The 15,600-nt window shown below is 42.5% G+C and overlaps 1 protein-coding gene across 1 annotated transcript in view; it reads right to left on the bottom strand.

Annotated features, from left to right (window-relative positions):
* Positions 1–15,600, bottom strand: part of LOC135884465 (tropomodulin-3-like) — a 44,465-nt gene that overhangs the window by 8,906 nt on the left and 19,959 nt on the right. Inside the window, exons 4-6 of the mRNA XM_065411847.1 lie at positions 2,299–2,421; positions 1,472–1,561; positions 793–923 (exon numbers count right to left, since the gene is read on the bottom strand). Coding sequence (XP_065267919.1) covers positions 793–923; positions 1,472–1,561; positions 2,299–2,421 — 344 coding nt within the window. The remainder of the gene's footprint in view (positions 1–792; positions 924–1,471; positions 1,562–2,298; positions 2,422–15,600) is intronic.

Here is a 15,600-nt window from a genome sequence, read left to right on the forward strand (position 1 = left end):
CCTCACTCACTTTCACTGGGCTGGGACACGGGGTTGGGGTGCAGGAGGGCCTGAAGGATCTGGGCTGGGGTTGAGGGGTTCAGACTGTGGGAGGAGGCTCCAGGCTGCGGCAGGGGTTGGGGTGCAGGAGTGAGGGGTGAAAGCTCTGGGAGGGAGTTTGGGTGCAGGAGTGGGCTCCGGGCTGGGGTGAAAGGTGCAGGCTCCGGCTGGGAGGCACTTACCACAGGCGGCTCCCGGACAGCAGCGCAGCAGGGCTCAGGCAGGCTGCCTGCCTGCCTGCCCTGGCCCCACGCCACTCCCGGAAGTGGCTAGCTGCTGGCACGTCTCTGCGGGCCCTGGGGAGTCGGGGGGTGGCAGCAGGTCTCCGTGCACTGCCCACGCCGCCCCTGCAGCCCCCATTGGCCATTTCCCAGCCAATGGGAGCTACGGGGACAGTGCTGGGGGCAGAGACGTGCCAGCAGCCAGCTGCTTCTGGGAGCGGCGTGGGGCCAGGGCAGGCAGGCAGGCAGCCTGCCTGAGCCCCACTGCGTTGCCAGACTTTTAGCAGCCAGCGATCACGATCAACTAGCAGAGGCTCCAGGATCGACCAGTCGATTGCGATCGACCTGTTGGTGGACCACTGCTCTAGATCAAAAGAAATTATTTTGGGGAAGCCCTATGGCTTGTGTTACACAGGAGGTCAGTCAAGCTGATCACAATGGCCTTGGAATCTATGTACCTATAAAAGCCACATTGAAAAGTTATTTTTAGGTGAGAAAAACAATGCAGTTATTGTAGCCTCCCAACAATTACCTTTATATTGTTCAAATTAACTTCAACAAGACGAGAGTCATTATCTTTAATCCTTTGCAAACTCTCCTCTACATGTGTGGAATTTGGTGGTTCATCTAAAAATGGTATCGTCCTTTCACCTTTTACTATGTCTGAAATGTAAGACAAGGAACATGAATCGGACACATTAAGTGTAATAAACGGTACACATACTAGTTATTACATCTAGTCAACTAGTCATCTGCCAAAAACTTTTATCCTCTGCCCATCCTGCCAAAAACCAAGCAACATCACACCACGCTGTCCTCTTTTGGCCATACTTTCACACAGTAACTTTTTTTTTTTTTTTTAAATAAGTCCTTGCGTCATATCCACAACAGTTTTTTGAAAAACAGATAGGAATTGGATTACAAAAGAAAATATTAAAACCCAGACTCAATCGCAAATAAAATACATGTTCATTCATTCCACTTTTACAAAAGGTGAGTATATTTTATCTCTTTTTATTAATTTCTACCCTTTCCACAGCTCATCTAACAATTTAATATTTTATGTACAAGCTTACTTGGAAATGAAATGCTTTTTCTGTATCAAGAATATAAGCGTAACGTATTACATAGCTTATGCTGCAGTAGCAAAATGACTGGATACTTGGGATTGCACACAGGTTTTTATTTAGATCTTGACTATAAATACTCACCTGTGAAGCTTTCATTGCTGACACCATTACTACTTCCTACTATGTCACAGAACTGAGTGTTTGTTATCAAGTTGTGCATTCCCAGGATAGCTGTAAGAGAAGAATTTTTAGTGTTCCCTGCTGTTTAAGTTCAGAAGCTGAAGAATATTTGAGAGATTAATAATTGCATCTGGTTGGAAAATATCAGCTGTTCAATGAAAAGTGTTTACCATTTTCTTACTAATTCTAATAATTTAAAGCCATTAAGAGCTTTCTTACTTCTATTTGGCCTGCCCCTTTTCAAAACAGCCATCAAAATCCCACCAATAGACATCATACACCACAGTCAAGTGTGCAGTTCAACCCACATATAACAGATGCACATAATTACATTGTTTGCTGCTTTATCAGTCTAAAGCTAGTTTTACAAGGCATATAGCACCACGTTCCCACATTTGAGGAAGGGGCAGCTTTTTTTGAGTAAATGTGTGCTACATCCCTTCCTCAAATGAGGGAACGTGGAAGGGATGTAGCACACATTTACTCAAAAAAAGCTGCCAGTTTGGGGGAGATCTTGCTTAACCCATTTCTTACTTCTTCAGACCCCAAAACAATAAAATGGAGAAATATTTTGTATGGGGGGAGATAATTTGTGCAATGCTTTTTCTACAAACCTCCAACAACCTGTAACATGACATGGTTCAGTTTCTAAGACAACTAGACTTCATGAAGCAGTAAAGACCTTCAGTCTTTGCCAGGTTTCAGGTGACAAAGATACAGTAATATTTACTACAGAGGATCAGGCTTTTATGAATATGCACAAACACACCCAGGCTTTAAAAACTAACCTGCAAGGTCACACAGTTCTGTATCTGTGGCACTTGTCAAAGCTTCCTCCAGTTCTGGATCAAGAAACACTTTTTCTTCCATGAAAGACTGTACAGGCTTCTGCTTGGGGATAAATATTTTCCCTGTGTGTAGGGGAGAAACAAATAGTCTGAAATCCCTTTGTATTATATGGTTATTCAGTTTTACTCATCTCACTACATCTCACACACACACACACACACACACACACACACACACACACACACACACACACACACACACACACACACACACACACACACACACACAGACACACACAGACACAGACACACACAGACACACACAGACACAGACACAGACACACACACAAGTTTAGCTCGCCAGCCTGAACTACTGCCTTATAAAAACAAGCATGAACGGTCACTAGCTAGAAGACTGAAATCAGCCCACCAAACCCAACAATGCTAATGGCAAAGGGGCTGATTTTGTCAAGTATGCTGGAATTAATTTCTGCCTAATTTGTTTTTGGAGAGGTGGTGATGAGAAAGAGGGTGTGACGATGGGAATACAAGCATGAAGATCTCGCATTGTAAGTAATGTGGTATCCCAACCCTCAATATTCATCTTTTAAAGCAAGATAAATATTTGCTAAATATGTTGTTTTCCATTTATATTAAGTTTTCTCTACATGCACTTCTCTAGTAGTGCTTCAGGATTTACAGTGACTGATATCACTAACTGCACCAGGAGAGACCACTACCTGGAAGAGTTTTAACTTAGACTCATCAGGTAGGAGAGATACCAAACCTTGTCTGATGTTTCAGATTAAAATGTATTCATTTTATTTTTAGTGATACACCCAAAATCAGAAGCAGAATGCGTAAGGGCTTTAAAATGAAAAAAGCCCCTACCTGAGCAGTCCAAACCAAGGGCAACGTACGTGAATAGCATCTGAAGAAACCGAAAAGGCAAACTAAATTTGTTAGATATTTTCATACCCAAGGATGCTCTTTTCTAAACTGAGTAGGCCTGGTAGCAGGGTCAATGAAAATACACTGGAGTTAGAATAAGCAACTACTGATAGCACACTAAGTTTCTCAATTATTGCAGACAGAAGATGGGAGAAGTTATTTTTAGAGGACATGCAGTAAAAATAGTACCCTGGGTAGTTCACATAGTACTTTGCAAACATCAGTAGTTGACAAGTCAATCTAAGAAATCAAAGAATACAGCAACTCTTATTCTAGCATTTATCTTGGAGAAACTTCAGACTTCAAAGATTTAGGGCTTGATTTTTCAGAAGCACTGAGTACCCATAACTCCAAATGAAGTTAATGAGAGCTGTGGAGGCTCAATTCCCTGGAAAACTAGGCCGCTAGGTACAAATGGATATTGTAAGCAAAAGTTGATATTCCTTAGCAACAGCCATAAAGTTTATTTACTGTGTAAGTGATGAATACCCCATTGTTGCAAAAGCACAATGTATGCTAAGAGTTCAAGCTTAAAGAGGCAGTCAACTTTAAATAAAAAAGGAATTTCTATTTGAACTTCTCTACTCCTGTTTCAAGTTACACCTAAAATGACTAATTGCAAAAGGGACTAGAGACTGAAATCATTTTTTCAGTTTGTTTACTTTGTACAGTCAACAGCAGAGTATGGTCAATTCCCACTGTTTCCTGTATACATGGGTCTTTCACAAAGCAAGAGAGAAGAAAAATAAGATGGGATTGTGCTGAACAAAGTTACCTGCAACTTGAAGCTTTCATTTGTATTAGCTAAGATAACTAAAAGCCTTTTTTGGCTGTCAGAAAGTTGGCTCCCACCTACAAATATGCCAGGAAAGACTAATGGTCACTGTACATCTCTAGAGGCCAGTTACACAGCTTAATACTTTCACAGAGTTAAAACAAAATGTTCCTTAAAATGTTGGAGATGTTTGTTTTTACCTTTTACCAAAACACAAACAAAAACAAATTAACCTGCTCATTCTTTAAGTTAAGCCTGAATTGTTTTTCACTGAATGAATCAGTTTCAGATCACTGAGCAAGAAAAAAAAATACACACCCAAAGGCAATGAGAGCCTTGGGAACATGACATTTGAGGCTGCAGAGGCTAAAGCTCTCATTAATATGCCTAATTCGACTCACCACTATTTAATATAGACATTCATTTAATTTCCTGGAGTTAAGTGAAAAAGTAAACAAACATACTTTAAAACATAATAGTGATTTGTTACGTGCCTTCAGTGACATTTTCCCCCTTCTAACAAACCTGAAATCACTATTAAAAACTAGTACTAGAGTAGATATCGCTAAAATTTATATAACTTTACTTTTAAAACTTAACAAGATCATATTTCCTTACTACTGAAACAATTATGGAAAAAACATGAAGGCAATTAATATTGGTAGAATATGGCAAGTTCTGACCATCCATTCCCCTCCTTTCAGCCCAAAGGAGGGTTTCATTGTGTGGGACCGCTTATTTATGGTTAAGTACACGATTTAGTCATGGAGGACATGGATTCTGTGACTTTACCGGGCCTCCGTGACTTCGGCTTCAGCTGTCAGCAGGTGCAGCGATGCCGGGGCTGTGCACCCTGTCCCCATGGCTTTGGCCAGAGGCCAGAGCCATGTGCCCCCCTGCCTGTCCCCTGCCCCACAGCTTCAGCCAGAGCTGGGCTGTGCACCCTCGCCCCACAGCTTCAGCCAGCCCAGTGGCTGTGTGCCCCCTCCTTGCCACTTTGGCAGGAGCTGTTCATACCCATCCTGCACCCCCGCAGTGGGGTTGGGGCTGTCAGTCCCCTCCTCGGGCTGTCATTCCTTCCTCCTCCTCCCCCCCGGTATATTTAGTAAAAGTCAGGGACAGGCAATAAACAAAAATTCACAGAGCCGTGACCTGTCCCTGACTTTTACTAAAAATAACTGAAAAAATCTTAACCTTCGGGCTTGTCTACACTGGCAATTTACAGCGCTGCAACTTTCTCGCTCAGGGGTGTGAAAAAACGCCCCCCTGAGCGCAGCAAGTTTCAGTGCTGTAAAGCGCCAGTGTAGCTGGTAACTACGCCCCGGTGCAGGTGGGTTTTTTTTTTTTTTTAAGAGCGCTGGGAGAGAGTTCGCTCTGCTGGGACCACACAAGCCACATTAAAGCGCTTAGACTAGCCCTTAATCACTGCTAACTACAAGGTGGAACAGATTGTTTAGCAGAAGTAGTTAACACATATTTCAAGGGACCATTCAAGGTGAAGTGGCCCATTATCACCACCAGTCACAGGCAGAAAAGGAAGGGGAGGGGGAGAGGAAAAAAGCAGTTTGGGGAAGGAGGAGTTGGTAGTGCAGGGGTGGGCAAACTTTTGGCCCAAGGGCCACATCTGGGTATTGAAATTGTATGGCGGGCCATAAATGCTCACAAAATTGAGGTTGGGGTGCGAAGCGAATGAGGACTCTGGCTGGGAGTGCGGGGTCTAGGATGGGGCCAGAAATTAGGAGTTCAGGGTGCGGGAGGGGGCTCCAGGCTGGGGCAGGGGGCTGGGGTGCGGGGGGAGGGGGAGGGCTCTGGCTGGGGGTGCAGGCTCTGGGGTGGGGCTGGGGATGAGGGGTTTGGGGTGCAGGAAGCTGCTCCAGGCTGGGATCAAGAGGTTCGGAGGGCAGGAGGGGGATCAGGGCTGGGGCAGGGGGTTGGGGCACGGGAGGAGGTCGGGGGGCAGGCTCTGGGCGGTGCTTACCTCAAGCAGCTCCCGGAAGCAGCGGCATGTCTCCTCTCCGGCTCCTATGCAGAGGCGCGGCCAAGCGGCTCTGCAGACACCGCCCCCGCAGCTCCCATTGGCAGCAACTCCCGGTCAATGGGAGCTGCGAGAGCTGTGCTTGGGGCGGGGGCAGCGCACGGAGCCCCCGGCTGCCCCTTAACGTAGGAGCCAGAGGGGGGACATGCCACTGCTTCCGGGAGCCATGCGGAGTTGCGGCATGTGCATGTGGAGCGGCCCCCGACCCTCGGCTGGAGCCCCAGACCCCGCTCCCCAGCAGGAGCTGACGGGCTGGATTAAATCGGCTGGCAGGCTGAATGTGGCCCACGGGCTGCAGTTTGCCCACCCCTGTGTTAGTGGGTTACAGATTGCTGTAATATGCCATAAATCTAGTGTGTGTATTCAGTCCATGACTTTTAGTGTCCAGCAAAGTTATGAATTTAGGCCTGTGGTTCTGTATCTATATGAACTAGTAGGTATGTGCTAATATTGTAGTGTAAGTAATTGAGCAGGTGGCACTCTTTAGTGTCTCAGCGGAATGAACGGGGACAGTGTGCTGCTAATATTGTAGTTTTTCCAGAAAAGACATAAAACAGAAATCATGACTATGGAATTTTCCTCACATCACAGAAAGAAGAAAGAGAAAACTCTGATGTCCTGGCCACACTGCTGTTTAGGTTACTAAATTCTGCCTACTGCACCTAAATGTCCTTTGCTGATGTGAAGAATAATAGTATTTAATCCTGAGTCTTAAACTCTTGTGTGAGGTTGCTATGCTGCGTTCAACAGTTGCCATCTTCCACCCTAGAAGGTTTATCTACATTGCTTTAGGGATTCTTCAGGATGCAAAGTGCAAAAGCAAAGTATTTTATGATTCTGCACACTCTAAATCCCCCTTCTGAAAACAGAGTGATTATGTAGCTCTGTGGTGTCCAAAACACTAGTCCTCTACTAAATAAAAACTCACAGCTGCTAATTTTCTAGTCACTCTTATTGCAAAGGACATTAGGTCCTTTGCAACTGCTACAATACTATTCACATTAACATCCAAATTTAGAACTTAATTATGACCATTTCAATATTGTTTTAGGTAAACCCACCATAAAAAATCTCAATTCCACATTAGCAATATGTGCCTAATTCAGTATTCTCGTCTAAAACATTCTTTTTTCAGATTCCTCAGCCATGCTAGCTAGTCCAAGCTCCACTGCGACAGACCATCATGCACCAGGGGCAGGCTAGCTAGGTCACAAGCCAATCATCTGAGATATTTTCCTCATTTTGAATATAAATATTTGTAACTTGCTGTTTGGATTGAGACTAAGTTTAGAATTTTTAAATATCTCAGTGACATGGGACTTTATTGGTGTGTTTTTGCTTTGAATTTTGGGATGTTTAAACAACTTTGGTTTTAAAATTCAGAATCTAATGCATGAAGACATTGCTACAGTGAAGACAATCCACATGCTACAGTGAACACAGGCAGCAATAAAACCCCCACAAACGATTATGGTTGTTTGTTGTGCTCTCTATAATGCATTGATGCAGCACCACAGCAACAGATTAAAGAGCAGTCTATTGATTTTTGGTTTTCCTCCACATACATATAGTTGGTATAACAAGGCACCCTAACCCACAAACAAACCAGTGCCAGCATCATGAAGCATTTTCATTTCTAAGTATTCTCATTTTGGGGAGCTGTACAACAGGGCACATTAACTCAGGGGATGTTCTGTGCACATCTGAAAGTAGAAAGCAAACCTATTTTCTTACATCACTGTACTGAATATAGTCATGATATAGTAGTTGGTAATGCACTCCTCGGGGCTCCTTCACACAGGCCATGTGATCCTTGATGACCACAGAGCAATCAAGAAAAAGTGATGTTACATTCCTGATTCATGCTGAACAGAACCTTTGAATGAATGGGAGATTTGGGGGATTAAGTGATATCTGATGTTGTAAAAGCATTGATTTGATTTTTGTCAGCATCACATGCTGAGAACCAAAATGATTGTTAATACCCTATCTACTAATAAATGTTAATATATGGGAAAACGTGTCACTTTTTACTTGGTCACGTTTTAAGTAACCTCTGAATCATCCAGGGCAGGATATGCAGGATTTTATAGAGTATTTGATATCTATTGTTGCAGTTATTTTGTATAAATAATTTTAATTAAGATGAGGAACTTGATAACATTTACAGATTAGCAAATAAGCCTCAGAACGTCAGAACACAGAAGGGGAATGTGACGGGTTGGATCACAGAAACCCCCTTGGGGCTGCCAACTGATGTGCCAAGGCTACTTCTGCCCCTGCTTCCCCTGCCCTCCCAGCTTGGGACCTCAGTGCCCTGCCTGGTTTGAGCCAGACCCGCTAGCCTGCTGCAAACCCAGACCCAGGTCTGAACCACGTCCCCTAACAGCGGTAGGCTTAATTGAAAGCAGCTTAAGAAGTGTTCCTGTCCTTAACACTAGATGCCCAACTCCCATTGAAGTGCAAACCCCAAATAAATCCATTTTACCCTGTATAAAGCTTATACAGAGTAAACTCATAAATTGTTCGCCCTCTAGAACACAGAGAGATATGCACAGCTGTTTGCCCCTCCTACCCCCCATCCCCAGGTATTAATACATACTCTGGGTTAAATACTGAGTAAAAAGTGATCTTATTAAATACAGAAAGTAGGATTTAAGTGGTTCCAAGTAGTAACAGACAGAACAAAGTGAATTACCAAGCAAAATAAAATAAAACCTGCAAGTCTATGCCTAATACAGTAAGAAAACGGAATACAGATAAAATCTCACCCTCAGATGTTTCAATAAGTTTCTTTCACAGACTGGACGCCTTCCTAGTCTGGGCACAATCCTTTCCCCAGGTACAGCCCTTGTTCCAGCTCACGTGGTGGCTAGGGGATTTCTCATGATGGCTGCCCCCTTATTCTGTTCCTCCCATTTATATACCTTTTGCATAAGGCGGGAATCCTTTGTCCCTCTGGGTTCCCAACCCTCCTTCTCAATGGAAAAGTACCAGGTTAAAGATGGATTCCAGTTCAGGTGACATGACCACATGTCACGGTAAGACCCCAAGCCTTCATTCCTCCCAGCCTGACTCACAGGAAAGCCTGCCTGCAAACAGAGCCATCCACAGTCAATTTTCCTGGCTGATGGGAGCCATCAAGATTCCAAACCACCATTAATAGCCCACACTTTGCATAATTACAATAGGCCCTCAGCGTTATATTTCATATTTCTAGTTTTAGATACAAGAATGATACATTCATACAAATAGGATGAACACACTCAATATTATCCTGTGAACTGTACGACTTCCTGCTAAAAACCCACAATCCCCAGGGTATCTCCGGACTTCATGCAATTTTTGAACCGGTTTTATCAGCACGAAAGTCCATATTTGTATAGATATAACAGGTGATATGAAACAAGCTTATAGGACTATTTAAGTTTTAATTCTGCATATTCTGAAACTGCCAGTACAGACTGTTCCTCTGACAGTCTTCCCATTGGACTCTATCACAAGACTCTCGAAGTCAACACTCTCATCTACTTTTTAAGATAAGGAGGCAGGGATTTGAGCTAAATGGAAGAAAGGTCAGCAGAGGTTTGTGAGATGGTGCAGCTTTGCAGGGATGAGTGTACATTTCTCTGTCTAGTAAGTTCAGAAAGTGTGCTTTAATAAAGTTTTTAAATGAAGGTGTCAAACATTGGCTTCTGCTGGATATATTTTTGTTAGTAGGTCTTAAGAGCAAAGCTAGAAATTGTACCCATGTGCAGGAGCAGTGGAAGCACCATAAAAGGGAAGGGAGAGCCCACATGTGCCCAAACCATGGCCCCGCCCCCGCCCTGCCCCTTCCCCTCTATCCGCTCTGCCTCTCCCCTGACGCCCCATTCCTGGGCTGCCCTTCCCCCGTCACTCGCCCTTATGGCCGGTAAAAAGTGGGAGGGTCATAGCCTCCTGATCCCCCTGTTTCAGTGCCCCTGCCTGTGTGTGATCAACCTTTGGTTAGTTTATCATTTAAGTCACAGTTTCTCAAACTTACATAGTTTAGCCCTCTTCTTAACAGAGCTGGTTTTATGGCGCATTCATGAATGCATAACATCCCTGTGGCAACTACAGCAAACGTTGCCATGGAAAGGAATATAAGGAATGGATGTTTAGCTGCCTTTAATGCAGTAAGTGGTGTGATTCCTGCTCCCACACCCCTGACTCCCAAGCTTTGGCTCTTCATTTCATCTCCCCTTCTGCTTCTCATAGCTAGAGGTAGAGGAGGAGGGGGGGGTCCAGCACCAGGTGACCAGCTACCTTTCCTGGAAGATCCCCTGGAAGTACTTTGTGGACCACAGTCTAGGAACCCCTGGTTTAAGAGAAGGCGAATGTCAGAGAGGAAGGAATAAGATGGTTTTGTGTCTCTCAGGATGAAATTCACTCTAGCAGAGGGCCTGCTGAAGACCCTCTATGCCTCCTGTGCCTCACTTGAGCCCTTTAGGGTAACCTGCAATAATAGTGGGAGAGGAATAGAAAAGTAGAGAAATTTTTGTGAAAAACAAAATCTGTTCTTATAAATTAAAATGTGCCTGGTTGGTCTAATAAAAAAAAAAAATACAAAAATTAAGAGGTCAGAGAGTGAGGACTACTGCACGTGCCGTTTACTTGCAGCCGCAGGCTTCTTCCTTACTCTTCAGCACTTGCTGAGGCAGCAGGGAACAGTTTTTTAAAGCAGTTCTAACATTGTTAGGCCCAGTCCAATCCATCTGGCTTAAGTGCTAGAAGCAGTTTTGGGTGTGAACCAGGTAAAGGCCTTGTGTAGACAGAGCCTTTGTAAGAATATTTCCAACAAACCTCATCTAGCTAAAACCAGTAATCATGTCTGTTCACATATACACTGCACATAAAGCAGCTTAATTTTTTTTCAGGTAATGAGCAAATACTTCAAGATGATTTAGTGTGTTGTTCAGTTACTTCAAGGATAAGACCTCTGTGTCTTAGGAAACAATGATCTAACTAGAGGACCGCTGCCAAGAGAGCTTTGGGGATATTTTTTTCTTTACACACACACACACACACACACACACACACACACACACACACACACACACACACACACACACACACACTCTAACACAAGCACTTTTAAAAAGACACATCTGCACATCAGCCCACGAGGGCTATGAAAACCATTTCTTTGACTATCTGGGAACATTCCATTTTTTAAAGTTTTGATCACATGACGAAATATGACAACTTTGCTTATTTGGAAACCACGGGATACTTCAGTATTTAATAAACAACATGATATAAAAAAAGGCAGATTATACAAATGGTTAGTATTTGAACACCACTGAAATAGTTATTTATCTTTATCAATCTATTTTGTTTGCTTCCTACTGTTGCATTTAGGATCAGTTGTAACCCAAACTTTCCAGGCTACAGAATATACTTCGACTTCCCCAAGCCTTCTAATCTCATTTTATGTACTATGATTCTATGCATGATGGCAACTAGTCTAGGTTTCAACAGACATGTTATACTTCCTCTGGCTTTTAAAAAATACAGTAGTGTATTGATCAGTACTAACATGTGTCTGCCATATTAAAGCAGTTTATACCATTGTTACCATTTGTGCACTCATTAAGGGCCAATCCTGCAAGGCCCCGAACACCATCAACTCATTGAAGTTAGTGGTAATTGACAATAAACTGCACTTCAAGAAGACTGGGCTCCAAATCAATTTCATTGTATACTAATCCTGGGACCAAAGCATCTGTTGGGAACTGAAGACAACTGAATAGTATTTACTCTCTGCCCTAATGAGTCCTTGCAGAACAAACAAAAATAAGGGCAATAACACTGAACATATCTTCATGCCCTTCAAGACTAAATATTTCATCAAATCAACATTCAAGACTGATTCCACCATTTTCCTTTATTTCCATAATGGAGAAAAGCTTTGGCTCGTCAACCCTCTCTTGTACTCATCTTTTGAACACAAATTAATGCCAGCTTCATAAAATACAGGTGACAAATCTCTTCCTGACAGAGCCATGGGGCATTCAGAAACAATATTTACTACTTATTCTTCATTAGAATAAAATTCTGAAAGGCACTTATGTAGTTTTTCAATTCACAACTATATAAACCCATTTTCTCATGCTAGCTTTCATGTAAAGGTGTCTTGCTGTACAACAGCACTTAACCAAGTGTCAGTTTGTTAAACTTTCACCTCCTCGTAAACTCAAAGAATCTTTAGGCATGTAACTTCACCTCACCTCACCACTGTCCCCCACCATCCCCCTTTAATCTCTCTATCATTTCACATAATAATTCCCTAAAATTTCCTTTAAAGACCAGCCATTTGTCTGAAAGACAAAATTGGGTATAATTGCAATTGATTTTCCTGCAGAATAATTCTTGATGCTAAAAAGGCCAACAGTTAATTTACATCAACTTAAGCCAAGTGACCGGGATCAATCCAGATAAATAATACATACCGTTAGAGTTTTTAGTCCAACCTGTTTACTGTTATGATAAAACAGAAACAATGTTTTATGACCAGCCAATCCATGAGGTGAAGAAGCCATAGTAAGACTGCAGTGTGCGGGGAGGTGCTGGGAGGGAAGGACTAGAAAAGTGTAAAGCTTTGAGATGCAAAGCCAAATTTACTTAATATTTAGCTAATATTTTGTAAGACCATAGCACCTTCCACATGATGATTTCAGAGGGGATACAAGCATTAATAAATTAATCTTCACATCACCCCATGAGGTAAGCAAGTATTACATTTCACAGTTAGGGAAGCAGGCAATGAGAGGTTAAGTGACTTGCCCAAAAGACACACTGGTTTCACAGCCAGGAACAAAACCCAGAACTCCTCACTCCCAGCCTTGTGCTTTTGCCAAAAGACCCTTTTTGCAGGGAGACACAGACCCGAGACACACAGCTACTTGTTCTGAAGTTACTGCAGCTTTTTAAAGTGACACTTCATGGAAGAAAAATGTGTTACATCAATCTTTTGCCTGAATTATTTCTTCAGGCAACAATGGCTTATTGTATGTTTCAAAACTTAATCAGAACAGTATGTGACTTTCAAGTTCTTAAAACTGGTTGAAAACAAAGTTGTTGTTTTTAGAAGGGGTGGGTGTTTGATAGTATGCTCTTAGAAACAAAGCCAAGCACTGGAAAGAGTATACTCTACTCATTTTACATATGATTTGTTATGCTTCACACTTCTATAGTCCTGTTTCTCCCATTACCTCAAAGTGCTTTACAATACGATTTCAAGCTAATCAAGTTTCACAAGACAGTGAGTAACTAAAGGTCCTAAGATGTAAAGGAATCATGATGCTAGTGACATGTAACAACCCTAGGGTTAATCATGCAGTTGTTTAACAGTGCACGTCAACCCTAAATTATTTCAGACACAAGTGAAGGAGGACACCATATTCAATTCAAACAGCAGGGGAATTTAGGCAGGAAAAGTGTAAGTTACCAGAGTCTGTGCATGGCCAGGACATTGCATTTAACATCTCCCATCATGTACTACTTGAATAATCTCAAGTGCTCAGGACCACCACAGAAGCCCCTAACATCATGCTGAACATCAGTTCAGAACTGACTCAAGATTGGTTCACCAATACCATTTAATTGAGTGCACACACGTTCCCTGCCCAGTCCTGCTTAGCCTACAAGATCCACTAGGATTACAGCACAAGGTGGGATCATTAAAATAAGCATCCCATAGAAAATAGGCTTTTTGTAAAGCTTCCTATGATCAAGATAGCTTATTGGCGAAGGTAAAGGAGATTTATGTAAAATAGGATAGATGTGGTTTGTATTTTTGGGAGGAGAGAGAACTGGGTAGACTTCCCACCTAATTAAGTAAAAATTTAAAGAGTTAGACATAAGACTCAGACCGGTTTCTATTCTGTTGCATTTGGTAGTAAAGTCTCTGTCCCAACAAAACAGCACATAGGGAAGGAGAAGCAGCCCAGATCAGAATTTATTCTAGCTAGTTTAGCTGCCTGGTAAAAATATAAGCATGAACTCACATTAGACAAGAATGGTTTGTCACAAGATGAGTGGGAAACATTGTCAAGCTAGGTTAACTGAACCCCAAAGCAAGATTCCCATTCCTCACCAGCCCACATCTCATTTCCATTTATTCAGATTGAGTTCACTGAAGTTTTAAGTTTGTCTGTTACTCTGAGGGCTTGTCTACACTTACAGTGCACATAATGAAGACAGGAGAGCTGTCCACACCGAGAATTAGGCTGATACAACTACGTGGCTCAGGGGTATGGATTTTTCCACCCCCCCAAGCAATGTAGTTATACTGACATAAATTAGGAGGCCAAGCCTGAGGGCTTGTCTACACTGGCAATTAACAGCGCTGCAACTTTCTCACTCAGGGAGGTGAAAAAACACCCCCGAGCGCAGCAAGTTGCAGCGCTCTAAAGCGCCAGTGTAAACAGTGCCCCAGCGCTGGGAGCCGCACCTAATTTTTTTAGAGCGCTGGGAAAGCTCTCTCCCAGAGCTGCGCCACGACCACACAAGGCATGTTAAAGCACTGCCGTGGCAGCGCTTTGGCGTTGCCAGTGTAGACTAGCCCTGAGATACCTAGGGATGAAAAGCACTAAGAGCAAGTGTGAAGTACTATGCTGTTTATGTGTCTATTGTTTGTAGCTAGGTCAGACTTGTTAATTCAGAAATGCAGTCACTACTTCCCATTCACGGCCTTTTTGGCATCTATAATAGAAGAGATAGTACTAAAACCAAAACAAATCATGGCATGACACTAAAACAATCAAATTATTTCCCTGGGTAAAAGGTAAATGAATGAATTGGACTGAACTGTATTAGTGGAGCTTAGAACAAAAAGCTATGAATAAATTAAAAGCACGCTCAGGCTCTGTGTAGGCCCATCCTCTATCACACAATTTTTATATTGAATGTCATTTCTCTAGCTTCTCCTGAACTAGTGAGATAATTTTAAAAAATTATTTTTATTTCTGAAACAAGAAGCACCTGACACTATAGGCATGTCTAACAAATACTTACAAAAAAGTCAAAAGCAGCAACCCCCAGCATACAAAATTATCCAGACACAAAAATAAACTAAATTCCCTACTTTCCCTAACAATTGCCCACACAACAATAAAATGTTCAGACTAAGCACAGAATGGCAAGGCACAAGATGTTAGTTTGATTTACATCACTATTCTCTATCAAAGTGAGTACTGGAAAGTTATAATGGAAATTCCTCAGAATGATGAATATGTGCTGAAGTTCTCTGATCAGGTTTTATTGTTAAAGAGAGGAACTTTAGAAAGTGAAAGAAAGTTTATATTCAACCCAAAAGTACAGTAAATCCTTTTTTCTAAACCCAGGAGTCTCAAATACTGAATACCTTCACTGACTTTATTCTATGATTCTACAGCACACAGGATGCAATATAATGGGTCAAACTTAGTGTAGGGCTAGAGTGCCCCTGAGGGGCTTGATTTTTTAGAGGTTTCAGAACTTTCTGAAGATCAGATCCCCTTAAAGTCTCAGGCTGTGC

Source organism: Emys orbicularis, chromosome 10 (genome assembly GCF_028017835.1).
Source record: "Emys orbicularis isolate rEmyOrb1 chromosome 10, rEmyOrb1.hap1, whole genome shotgun sequence".
Classification (NCBI taxonomy): Eukaryota; Metazoa; Chordata; order Testudines; family Emydidae; genus Emys; species Emys orbicularis.